The sequence below is a fragment of the Schistosoma haematobium genome, chromosome 1 (genome assembly GCF_000699445.3).
Source record: "Schistosoma haematobium chromosome 1, whole genome shotgun sequence".
Lineage (NCBI taxonomy): Eukaryota > Metazoa > Platyhelminthes > Trematoda > Strigeidida > Schistosomatidae > Schistosoma > Schistosoma haematobium.
The window spans coordinates 21,418,722-21,432,442 of record NC_067196.1 but is presented as its reverse complement, the minus strand read 5'-3'; the positions used below and the strand labels follow the sequence as shown (position 1 = coordinate 21,432,442).

General features: G+C 37.3%; 1 protein-coding gene across 1 annotated transcript in view; it reads left to right on the top strand.

Moving 5' to 3' along the window:
• Window positions 1–5,881: 5,881 nt before the first annotated feature.
• The window catches only part of MS3_00010077 (uncharacterized protein), a gene marked incomplete at its 5' end in the record, with an annotated part of 38,682 nt that continues 30,842 nt past the window's right edge, over window positions 5,882–13,721 (top strand). The window contains 5 exons of the mRNA XM_051218409.1: window positions 5,882–5,983; window positions 6,016–6,048; window positions 6,138–6,242; window positions 8,953–9,193; window positions 10,786–11,032. Coding sequence (XP_051073394.1) covers window positions 5,882–5,983; window positions 6,016–6,048; window positions 6,138–6,242; window positions 8,953–9,193; window positions 10,786–11,032 — 728 coding nt within the window. The remainder of the gene's footprint in view (window positions 5,984–6,015; window positions 6,049–6,137; window positions 6,243–8,952; window positions 9,194–10,785; window positions 11,033–13,721) is intronic.

The window sequence follows — 13,721 nt, the reverse complement described above, 5'->3', positions numbered from 1 at the left end:
TATTCTGTAAACCGACAACACAAACAGTAAAAGAGTATATAAACAGTTTAAAAGGGTGTATTTTGTCGTTCAAACTGTCATTAGTTGGTATCAACTTAACAAATTAGTGAGACTGAAATTTATGGACGACCTTTGAGCGACGCCAAAATGAACTTGAGAGTGTCTACCTATTAATAAGGACTAAACCAGGGAAGCAAAGCAGTTTGAAGAATGAAGATTATGATTCACAGCGGATGGTTAGGGTTAGGAATTCGATTTAAGTTTTCTTATCACGAACTGACATTAGCTAAGATGCCAAGACGCTATCTGGCCAAATGGGTGAGTGAATTTTACGCCAAAATCCAAGATTTTTAGTCTTCAGTTGTAAGAATAATAGGTTGGTGAACCTTTGTTAATAATTACAGATTGCCTTCCAGTGAAAATTCAGCTTCTCTTTGAAAATATTCAGTGATGGAGCTGATATTACTTGTTTAGGTAAAGCGTTGCAGTCATTGACTACTCGATGAGAACCTTCTTGCTATGACCTCGAAGATTATTAGTGCTGGAGGGAGAAAACAGATAAGACATATTGACACCCAAATCATAATTAAAGATACGAAATGCCAGTACAAGATCACATCGCGTCCTACGGTACGATAAGGGGAAACGTTTAGGCGTTTTAAGCGCTCATAGTAAGGAGTTTAGGAAGATCCTTCACTAATTCTGTTCTCACAGGCTGAACACGGTCAAGTGAGTTGGTGTCTTTTATCAGACATGGACTAGCTGCTTGAATACAGTACTCTAAGTGTGGTCTTACATAGGTAGGATATAAAATTTGAAACATTTCCTTGTCAAAGCATTTGAATGCTCGGCGAAGTGACCATAACGCACGAAAACCTTATGCAGCAGTTGCGTTGCAATGTGTAATTTTTTTCAAGTCATGACTTGTTGTTACTCCTAAGTCTTTATGTTCTTGAACGCGTGGAAGAGATGTACCATCAATGTTATAATGATAACTATTACCGTATCCGATGTGCATGAACACACTCTTGCTAGAATTAACTTCTAAGCCCCAACCTTGAGCGCGTCTGACTAATTCATCTATGTCAGCCTGGAGATCCAAACAATCAGTCTCACTTCATAGTGTTCTCCGGATTTTTGCATCATCTGCAAACAATAATGTCGAAGACTTAGGCAGCAGCAGTAAGTCATTACCGTGGAGAAGGGAAAGTAGTGGACGTACGATGATGTCTTGGTGTACACCACTTTTGACCTGCCTCAATTCGGATGTTATTCCGTTGACCTTCACTCTGTCTGCAATCACATGAGGATTTTCCTGTCCTTTCATGTGCAACGTCTGTTATTTTGAAGCTCGAGAGCTTCTTCATAAGACCAAAGTCTATGAATATAACGTCGACAGTCAGACTTTTATCTATGGCTGCTGTCCAATCCTCCCTCGCAATAAGTAGGTTAGTCAAGCACGAAATCTTGTTACGAAACCCATGTTACTCAGGAGTCGACAGATTGTGTGAATATATGTGACCCAGTAACTTCACCCGAATTATCTTTTCATGTAACCTAACCACCATGCTGGTAAAGCTGACAGGCCGGAGTTTAAATACGATCTGTCTCTGACCATTCTTAAATATAGGACTGGCTATAGCGTCTTTCCAATCTCTAGGGACTTGGGCGAGTGGAAAAGACACGTTGAAGAGCGTCGCGAGCGGTTTTGAAATGATGTCGCAAGAGATAACAGCATTCGTGGATGTAACCCGTCAGGGTCCGGTATCATACAAGGTTTGAGGTTATTTATCAATAGAAGAACAGTTTCCTCAGTCAAAAATACAGATCCTATGGCTGGTATATCAGTGTGCTTGAGACGAGTATTTGTAGCAATGCACGTAGAGTAGACTTCACGAAAGTGGTTTGGAAAAGTCTCAGCTTTTGCCCATTCCGATTCAGTTAGTAAATCTGAATTTTCGTGTAACAGTAAGGGTGGAATATCATAACTACATTTCGTTCGCCGTTTAACATACAAAAACAATGGTTTCGGAGATTTACGGCTGTGATATACCAACTGTCGTTCGCAAGTAGTGCGAGATTTATCCATGGTATTTCTACATATATCCTGGATATTTTGGATATTCACACTTAAATTATGCATATGTAATGGCATTAGGTCCTAAACATCCAATCCTTAAAGATGAACACGAGACAACTGGGAAAATAGATATTCAACATGTAACGCGGAGAAAAACCCAACGGTGGAGAAGGCGGGAACAATGGATCGAATAAATCGGAACTGATCGGATGGCATAGCTCAACCTCGCAGACATGGTCGCCCTGTACAACACTGTTACCCATATTAAATATATTGTTCTATTTCCAGCCTGAATGTGTTCTCCATCACATATTGGTAATTGTTACGTACGGTGAGTCAGTGTAGACAATGATGTGACGTTTTCGTAAGATCTTATAGATTAGGCAGTTACATCGTACCAAATTCACAATTTTAGGACTACGTCTATTAATAGGGCAGTACTAATATCATGGTAAACCATAATTCTACACATATCCCTTCGACAAGAATAATTTTTAGAAATGTTTCCTACGCTTCAACAGCTTCGGGTTTCCTTTTCAATCCATGGAGGGAAGTGTGATAGCTTACGTGTTGATCATGGGATAAACGGTGGTGTTACGGACTCGAATGTAGCCTTAAACGTATTCCATTCATCTTCGATCAATCCGTTCGCATCAACTGACCACTCGGTCGATATAGCACAGTTTCTGATTGCCGGAATATTAACTCGCTGGATATTGGGACGGGGTGGACCAGACACAGATTGTATACCATATGTCCTAAACTTAAAGAAAAGTGCAACGTGATCACCATTCACTAGTGGGGGACGGTGCTGAATGTCGATGACATCCTCACGGTGGTGGACGAGGGCGAGGTCCAGCAGTGACAGATCATGTATCAAGTCTATATGTGTTGGTTTTGTGATACATTGTACAAGTGCACACTGAATAATGGTTGATAGGAAGTCGCCATCAAACCCCCCATCTGAAGCCATAGGCAGTGCGTTGAAGTCTCCAATGATGAGATAACATTCCGCCTTACTCCAAGAACATATGTCTTAAGATAAAGTCGTCAGCCGTACAACACGTACTACGGTATATTCTTCTTATAGTCACTAACCTGTTCCTAGACTTAATTGTTCAACATGCTATCCCACATGTACCGCTAACATGAGCCTCCAATTTGATGGATTGTATGCGAAATTGATCCCTAACGTATAACATTATGCCTTCTCCCTTGCGACTTAAAACTCTATCACTTCTAATACATATGTAGCTTGCAATGATAGGAGAACTGTCTACACGTATGGTGAACCAAGTTTCTGTGACAACATTAATATTAAGACAATTCATCCCCCGTCAAACTTAGCTCGGTCGTTTAAGTTCGAAGACTATGAACGTTCGTGTAGCGCACATTCAAGGTGTTTTGGGAATTATTTGTTCTACCCATACAGGTCTCGGAAGCATTGGCTTCCCAGACCTGACTACTCGAAAATCCTTAATCGTAAGATTCGTTTCGCCATTTAGCTTTCGTGTTCTTAATTCGGTAAAAGCATTTGTAACAGCTAAGGTTGATAGGCTAAGAGTTGACCTCAAACAACTAAGTATCTGTCAAATCAATAGAGTTCAAGTATTCATTCACTTCCTAATTTTGTATATTATATTTCCTATTATCTTATATTGCATGTTGAGAAGCTTTGTTTGTCTGAACAAGTAATCCCACGTTCCACTGTGACTGCGCGAAAATCTAAGTAAAGACTTATTGGCTACTAGTTTGGTTTCTTCTATCAATAGCACGAAAGTTACCTATAGGCTCGAGACATTTTTCCACTTGATTCGATCCTCAAGCGGCCAATCTGGTCGGAGACGAATTTTTGAATCACGATTTTAATGTGCGTTATTCAATATTACGACACGTTTTTCAAAATTATTGAGTCACAACTTCACGATACTTCTTGGTTCGGTCTCGCCTCCAGCCCATATACCGAGTCGTATTATTTTCTTGATGTGTACCCCTAAGACCCTTCCAGGCAGTAAATTTCTGATCACGGATTACACTAACTGTCGATCGTTTGCGTGTCTTTTAGCATGGTCTTTATCTATCGACTCCTCTAGATTCCGACTTCCCTGAAATTAGTGTTCGCGGCTTTCGACCGTGATATCAGCTCCTGCCTGTTAACTGCTGGCATCCTACAGTTAGTTTTCCCGTGTAACAGAGTTGTGGGAGTCGAGCGAATGACTCACCACAATATTTGATAAGATCTTACTTTGGGATTTCGGTGAAGTAATCTGACACGCAGAATGAGTCCACTAAGGACTTTCGAAGTAAACGGACGTTATTTTTGACTACCTTTCCTACTCTTCTACGTTTCCGCATCATCTCTTTCCCATCATTTGCAGCATCCACATTAGAACTACTCGGGACGGTAATAGTTTTGTCTAGATCATCAATCGCTGCTATAGCAACTTGGTCACCAATACCTAATGGCGCATCGCTAGTTTACTGTTTCGAGGTAGAAAGATCAATTGCGTGTTGCAAAATTGGGTGTCTGGCATGTGCCATGACAGCGCTTACGACACTGACGCAATCTTCGCTATCAGTGCCCATGTTACCAGAGCAACCCTTGTAAACTTTCGTATTAGCCAACACTAAGAAGCTAATTGCTTCCTGGAGGAGTGATCTTTTGCTGGAGCAACAAAACATACTGAGCCAATGAGAGTTAGGCTTGGAGCACCTTTTATATGCGGATGGCTTAAGCTGGTATACATCTTATGGAACCACTTCTTAAGCTCATCACATTGCATTCCTTCTTCCACAAGGAATAAGCAATATGGCTATCTACATTTGTGAGCGGAACCGATCATCTTAAAATCAACTAAGAATGGTAACACAAAATGTATATGTAAGAAAAATCTCAAACTTTAACTAAATAAACAAAGTCAGAGCCGACCACGTTTGCTTTGATGCAACAATACACAAAGAATACACAATAATAATATCACATTAACTGAAATAAATTTAATTAAAGTGTAAGCGGTGGTTTTGTTGCGTAATTCGCGATCAGAACAGTAAATTTAAATCAATGAGAAATAATACCTCTGTGCTTTTTGAATAGCAAGCGTTGTGTTATCCTAAATCCAATTGGCTCGTCCATTAATTTTAGTCTCGCCGTTTTATCGAATCCTGGGTTATTCACTTCAGAAGGACAGAACTACTCTTTTACATGCCCAAAAGAGCTACTAAATCTTTTCGCTGACGTAAATTCAAACTTAGTGTATTACATCAGTTGTCATTTACTCATTAGGGTATAGAGAACGGAAAAACAACATTCAAACGACCTATAGCATTATTAGTATTATTAGACATCCTTTAAAACAAATAAAAAAGCACAGTCTTAACAAAAACTTCAGGAAGAATAAATAGAATTTAGGGGCGCAACAGAGGAAACTGAAGTATAAGTACATCCACTAATCATTACGAGTTGCCAAGTCCAGGAATTCGCTGCTGGCTGGCGTGATCAAAGCGATTTTTAAAGGGCACTACAAGAGGAAACTAGATATATTCTAAGGGAATCAGGACAGTATCTTATTCTAATTTACTAATATTTCCCCTACACGATAACTTTGCTTGTCTCTCGTTATAGAACACAAGTAGTTCGATGTCAATACAGAATCGAATCAAACGAGAGAATCATTTATTTTAACTGAAAGCATTTAAAACATTTTTTTTCTAGCCTTTGTTTTTACACATAAAAAATGTGCGATATGACCTTCGCTGTGTTAACGCATCTTCAAAGTTTGTTTTGGCTACTGAGTTTTGGTCATGCCCGAGTATCCTCTATGTCCTTTTAGTCCATCCATCTCAGAAATACAGCAGGTGAAACGTGAAGAAATTGAACGTCGAAAAAGGTTAAGAATTCTGCAGGTAGTATTAATGTATGATAAACATAAATAAAGGTCCGAATGCAAGCCAAAAGAAATGCTACCAAAGTTAGAATGTTATACAATGCTAAGAAACAGCAGTTATCAGATGTTGTTGCAGGAGATCTTCAAGTAATCAGTTTTTTCTCATTTTTCAGATTAAGCGTGTAAGAGAGGATATGAAACTTCTAGAAGCGAAGAAGGATGAATACTGTAATGTTATGAATCAGTACGGAATTGGCCATAGATCTGCGGAAAATTGGGCAAGCTTAATTTCTTAACCGTTAAATAGATTTCCTCATTAACGAATTTTTAAAGATTTGCTAGCCATATATTTTTAAACGTTTCTTAACGTACCAAGTTTTTAGTCACTGTCGTAACGACGTAATGCAATGAGGTTTTAATTCTTTCATGTAAAAATAAACACAGGCAACGTCTCGTGGCTGAATTGTGTCATTCGTTCAATCTACTGCTATTTTAGTCTATTATTCGTCTACAGCTTTCCCCAAGTTTTTCAATGGTTCTGGACGAAAGAGAAGCTTTTGCTTGACAGGTCTCCGTACGTAGTATCAGTGAATCACAGATATGGATAATTGATAGTCGTGCATACCGCATTATATCAGGGAATCAATGATTTTTGAGGGTACAGAGAGAAGTGCTACCGGTCGGTAGCTTGAAGGTTCGCTGCGTCGACTGGTGTGATGTGAGCCAATTTCCAATTTTCTGATAGCATGCTTCTGCTTAGCGAATGTCAGAACATCACGCCAAGCAGTGTTGTCAAGTTTGAAGCTGCTTCTATCAGTATAGCAGAATGGACCACATCCGAAAAAGGATAAGTATCGCTTTCTTAGGTGCTGCGTTTTCTGTTACACCAATTCAGCGCTCGGATTCACTTCTGAAAGTCCTATGCAGATACAAATTAGGTTTTCATCAATATAGTTTGTGTGGGTCGATTGAAATGTCATAGAGTACTGTTCTGCCAGAAGGTCAGCCTTGTCACTTCCATACCACATTTTAATTGCTGGTGTGCATCCATATGTATAGATAAACTGATATTGACTCCTTGAAATGTTTGTTAGTGAGAATAGTTTCATTAGATAATCCAGTTCCTCATTCGATTCGACTAAGTAAATGGAGTAGATTACGTATTCGAACTGCCAATATTCTCACTGCATCAGTTCTCAAGTCGTAGTCGGATAGACTTCTAGAGGTACGGTAGTCAATCTTATAAATATGTGAATTTATACTTTGTAGGAAAGGCAACTATGTGCTCACAATTGTGGTTTTCACTTGCCTATCAGTTGAGGAATAAATGGTAAAAGATTGAAGTAGTGGTTATATAATAGCAAATGGTTGTTATTTTTATTTTTGCAAGACATAACCTCGGGGTATTCTATTCAGTCTTGTGTTCTCTATCCTGGTAACTATAACCGGGATAAATCTATGTAAGTGATGAACTGCGACTTGCAAAAGAATACAGGACACACATTTTGTCCTGTTTGAGACCAGTCAGTGAGATACATTGACATCTCACTGTCAATGGTCGAAGTAGGATTCGAATTAATTTCCTCCCATTTAGAGTGCTCAACCGGTCATCTACTGGGTCATTGTGTCCTGGTATGCATTAACTCGTTCAAGAGTTATGGTGTTTATATAATTATTGGTTTTGAATTACCTGTTGTTGTTATTTTTGAATGAATTTTGGTCTTCAGATGATGTGTTTGATGTTCGGAACGAAAGTTGCTGGGTCCGAGTTGTAGTGTGGACATGGGCATTGATATGGAGGTACATTTAACTGATGAGTCTGAGATAAAGCGAGAGGTTCATCCTATGTTCCACTGCTAGTGACAATTCATCTATTCTATGAAACTTGTGACTTCATGACAATATCGATACAATCTGTTGAGGATACGTGTGTACTGGACAAGATTGATCAAAACCCAGTTAATAACACTAACAGCGGAAAGATTCAAATACTTACAAATGAATAATAACAAGTAAATCAGGTATCAAAACTTTGAACCATAATGTTTCCAGGCGTCGATAATCCCGTCAAGGACACAACAACAAAGAAAATATGTCCTAAAAATAATCGGATAAGAGTTAAGTTGCAATGTGTACCATTTACTTTGAAGACAGCACGCGACTGTATCAAATAAGTACAAGCAATTAACGAAATGAATCGATTTCTCTCCATTCGGAATGAGCAAGTTGCTCCGAATAAGTAGTTTTTGGTGACCAAAACACAATTGAAACTAAATAATGATGAGAGGAAAGAAATCTCATTACATATAAGAAAACGTATGTCGATATCAAATGAAAATGTAGATTTATATGACTGAGAATTCGCTACAATGGGGAAAGCACACTGCACATATTCCACAAAAATGGTCGGTATTAATATGAACTACTGAATATTACTAAGTAGTAAAGTGTGACAGAGAAGCGAGCAAGGCTTTCTACTGATTACCATTAGATATTTCTATTCAATCACATCAGATTGTTTTAATAGTTAAATATCGACCTTTATCTAATAAGATTTGGTTGTCACTGACATTTGGACCATCAGCTCAGGTTTTTTTAATATCTGGATGAATCAGTGAATCTTATCTTTTTTGGTGTTTTTACATTGTAAATCTAATTGGCTGACTTATTTCCGATCTTTAATTATTTAAATGTCTTTAGACTGAATGAAATTTTCGAACCTATGAAATTCATCGCACAAATTTTCGGGAATCAAATATTTTCAGAAAGCGGGATTTGTGGAGATTGTAGTAATTTAGTATTTCGTCACTACGATTTCATTCATATTTTCACACTGATCATTTTTGTTCTGAAAGTAATTTATGTTACATCTTGCAATTATAAAATATTCTATTCCGTTTGTGAGTCAAGTAATCATAGAAGGTGTGCCAACCTTATGAGCTTTTTTTATTTATCAAGCTACTACGTATCCGTTTTTGGTTATTTTAGAATGATCTTACCTTAGAAACCTATTGGAATCTGACTGTAGCCCAGAGACGAGCTAAAGATCGATTTCATATAGCTGTGGACAAACTGCATAAAGAAAAGCTAATTCAAGACCTTGCACAACATGAAACGCAGGAAAGGATTAAAGAAGTTAGAAATACTGAGAAAAAACGAGCTGCTTTAATTGCTTCTCTACCACCACCTAAGGGTATTCTATCTGAAGAAATTCTAAAACCTTCCTTCGGTATGATAGTCCTTGTTAATTGGTTTTATTAGTTCACGAAATTGCTGGTTATTTTCCGTGAAATTATTGGTAATATTTTAGTTTCGACTTTTGATGTAAAAAATCAGTTGTAGTTGACTTGCAATACTGATATTTATATATTCGAAAAATATTTCTAATTCTCTACATATTCTGCAAATTCATTGACTATATTAATAACATTTAGTACTCGTAAAAGAACGGCGTTAGGTGCTCTCAGAAACTGTGAAAAGTTAATTAGTATCACTATTCATAAATTTATTCCGAATATACAAACTGGTTTCATTTTTAGTGACAACTTACCAACATTTATATCTATGACCCGTTTTATATTACTGTTAGTATGTCTGGGCGTTATACTAAATGGTTTGGAATTAATTTCTTGTGTCTTGTGTTCATACATATGACGAATGACAAACCAAAGGTCAGTATAAGGTCTTTCAAGACCAGTTGATGTGTAACATAATACATACTGTGACATAACAGGAGAAATTAGATTCGCATTTGTGACTCTACACAGCTGATACTAGATACTGATCTGCGATATTAGACAGCAGTACTTGACCAACAGACAATAGGTTTAGTACGCTAAATTCTAAACCGGGCACTAGAACGATATATCAGAGTGCGTAACATTTACGACTCAATTGCCAAACTAATAATCAAAAACCAAAATTATAGACCACAACCAGATAATATCTACACAACGTAGAAAGAAATGAACACAATGGAGTCAGTTTTACGTATAGAATTCTTTCATACGAGTTATAGCTGAATATATATCATTACTTATCAAGCAATCTATCTTAAGTTCTCGGACTTGAATAATCACAGTTCAATATGAATGTTCATTTCAGAAAATGTCATATTCGTTACGGTAGTCCTCTGTAGTCTATTAGGAGATATTAAACTAGAGGATTTGTGGCTTCTTAAATATGACAACTCACTCATGTTATCCTTTAAATTGGGTCTACTTGACAATGTGGAATGAATAATTTAAATACCAGCGTCATTGCGGTTGAGTTTAAGGTTTTAATCGAGGAGCTTGAAAAAGCTAGGGATATTTGGGAAATGTGATGTGTCCACACCTACTATTCTACCTTGATCTACACTTTAGTGTGATTATGAATAGGGCTTTCACAATACATCCAACTGAAACAGTAATAACTGTCTTACACTAATTGGTGTTGCTGAACTTCCTAAAAAGCTGCTAGTCTGAACTCTGTGATCTCTATAATCCTTCACCGAAAGCTTCATTTTATGTCACTCAGTAGGTAGCAGGAGGATAAATACGTCGTTTATCTTTCTGAGAGGTAGGTGTATATTGTAATATTGGCCATATATTTTGCTTTTACGTTGATTGAATATTCTGTATATTTTTAAGTACCTAGTCATCCGAATATCTGGGAGTTTTCACCTTTCCCAAATTAGCTTTTTTAGTTTCTCGTACAGATGAATCAAGTAGTTATTTTAATATTTAGCTAACTGATGTTTGGAAAACGTTTCGCCATTCCTAATTAGCCTTTCAATAATGTGTATTTAAATACTTATCCTTTTTTTATCTTCCTTAATAGCTTGTGAACCCTTGGTTCTTGTGTATGACATTGAAGCTAGAAACACAATACATACACAAAATGTGCAATCCAGAGTAGTTATTAAAAACAACGAAGTTGACGAAGAAAAAGATATTGGATCTCAAAGTGCTGCGATTTCAGCGTGCAAAGAAGAACGACGTATACAAGCAATTGAGCGTGAAAATGCCATTCATGCCCGTGAAGATCTTATCAAAGCTGATATGCGTGGACGTCAAGCAATGAGAAAGTAAGATGGTGTTTGTGTTGAAAAGGCTTTCAAAATTTAAATAGCTTATTTATTTACTTTAGTCAGTCAGTCAGCTACAACGTAGGACCAGGCACATATGTGCATCGGTTCAAGTTGCCATACCTAATTAGCACGACAAGATGAACACCGAATTCATAGAACTAGTTAATTCAGTGGTGATAATAGCTGTTTGGTTCTAGTTTAAATGATCTAAATATCTTGAAATAATATTGATCACTGGTGAATGTTCGTTAAATAAACATTAACACTAAAGAATGTTAAACACTTTATATTCCCGTTAATTATTCTTATAACTAAAGACATCACTTCATCATTGCTCCGAAACCTATCGATTCATAAGGTTTAAAAATTATTATATTTATAACTCATAAACACCATTAGTTCAACAACACACGTTAAGTAAATAAACATTTAACTAAGATTATTGCTTTTTCCCGGACTTTGTGTAAAATTTGATTGTTATATGGGTTCACGCGTCAAAATCTACTATGAGTTCAAACCATGTTTAATCTACTGTATTTTGAACACGTAGGTTGTACTAGTAGGGGTCTTAGCTTTCTTGTTGTTGATACTCGGGAATTCAGTCAGTCAATCTCTTACAGTTTTTCACATTGAAAAACTCCATTTTATTCAAATTAATCAGTCTCTGTGGGAGTATAAAAATTTTAAGCAGGCGCCTCAATTTTTATTTGAAAGCAACTCAGTAGCTTAGTACATAACTCGTTGATCTTTGAAGTGATAGGTACTGGCTTTGAGTTTCAGTGTGAATACCACCATGTAACTAATGCATCCCAAATAGGACTAAATGCTCATCCTGAATTCCTTTGTCTAGCTTGTTGAGGCTAATATCCTCAATATCTGACTCCAAATAATAATATCCTGTAACTGAGTATTTTTGGTAGGCTTAATCTCCTAGTAGAATTGCGAATTTACTCGAGATTATTGAAAAGCCTGAATACCAGTTATAGAGATAGTTTATTGTTAATGAATAATAATAATCCACAAGCGTACGGTGAGCAAGCACACGATGAAACAGAGTGAGTCTGTTAAAAATCCATATATATTTGAGAGTTAATCGGGTGTGGATAGATTATCGATTATCTGCACATTGAAACCAATAGGAAGATAGCTTAAGAGTTAATGTACAGACATACATTCGATCATACACACCGAAATTAACATAGTGAATTGAGTCTGAGTTACAATGACTAGATAAATGATACAGTAGCCAAATGGGCTTGCCACATAAGCTCCCATCCAGAACATTGGTGTTTTTATGTACCAAAAAAAAATTGGATTAACATCTATGTTCGACAAAGAGACAAAGAACGGAACTGTTTTTAAAATAAAAGTACAACTCAATATGATGAGTAAGCGTAAAATTGTAATGACAGCTTGTGTGTTGAAACGTTTCATATCATGTATATACAAGTGTATATTTAACATTAATGAATTGTATAAAAATGTAAGCATAATGATGATCCGTGGGGCCAATAAAAAAAATAGTAATCAAAATAAAGTAGGATTTTTATGTGTTATAAGAGTAGTCTCAGGATTTGGTCTAGATAAATATAGTGGTTGCTACATTCCTATCTGGCCAATGTACTCTTCTTCCTGATCTTGTTGTAGTTTGTGCTGCTGCTGAACTTTGATTTGAAGTGTTGCTTGTCGCAGGTAGTTTGAATGGTGCTTGCTCTGCTGCAGGTTTAGACGGTTTTACAGTTGTCTGTTTTTCAGTGTTCTCTAAAAATGCTGGTTTTACTCTGTCGATGCTAACAGTATCATGTTTACCTGCTCTTTCCACTGTAACCGTTTTAGTGTCCTTTCGGATGATTTTAAAAGGGCCGTCGTAAGGAGTCTGTAACGGCTGTCGTACTCTATCATTTCTGACGAATACATGTGAGCATTTGTCTAGTTCGTTGGGTACGAATGATTTCACCTTTTGGGTTCGTGGTTTAACGGACCTAATGGATTCCATCTGCTGTTTTAATTGTTGTACGTAGTTGGTTATATCTGCTGGAATATCTGTTGCACGGTCAAAAAAATCACCAGGCAAACGTAATGTTGTTCCATAAACCAACTCAGCAGCACAACAACCGAGGTCTTGTTTGATGGTTGAGCGAATGCCTAATAGTATCAAAGGAAGCTTGATATCCCATTTGTAATCTCCTCGTGCGGCCGTCAAAGAGGCTTTTAACTGTCTATGGAATCTTTCTATCATTCCATTAGCAGACGGATGATAAGCAGTGGTCCTAATTCTCTTTATACCGAAAGTATCTGTAAGTTGCTGAAATAGTTTGCTTTCGAATTGCGTTCCACGGTCGGTCGTAATTGTTGTAGGGACACCGAAGTTTGTAATCCAGTGTTTCACCAGCTTCTTCGCCACTGTTGATGCTGACGTGTCTTTTAACGGAACAGCTATGGGCCATCTCGTAAATCTATCTATACATGTTAGTATATGCGTGTAACCATTAGAAATTGGTAACGGTCCAACAATGTCGATATGAATATGGTCGAACCTAGCGCTAGCGGCGGGAAAAATTCCGGTAGGAGATATGATGTGCCTATGTACTTTTGACTTTTGGCATTGGACGCATTCCCGTGACCATTTTCTTACGTCTTTGTTTATTTTTGGCCATACAAATCTATCTGTGACAAGCTTTACAGT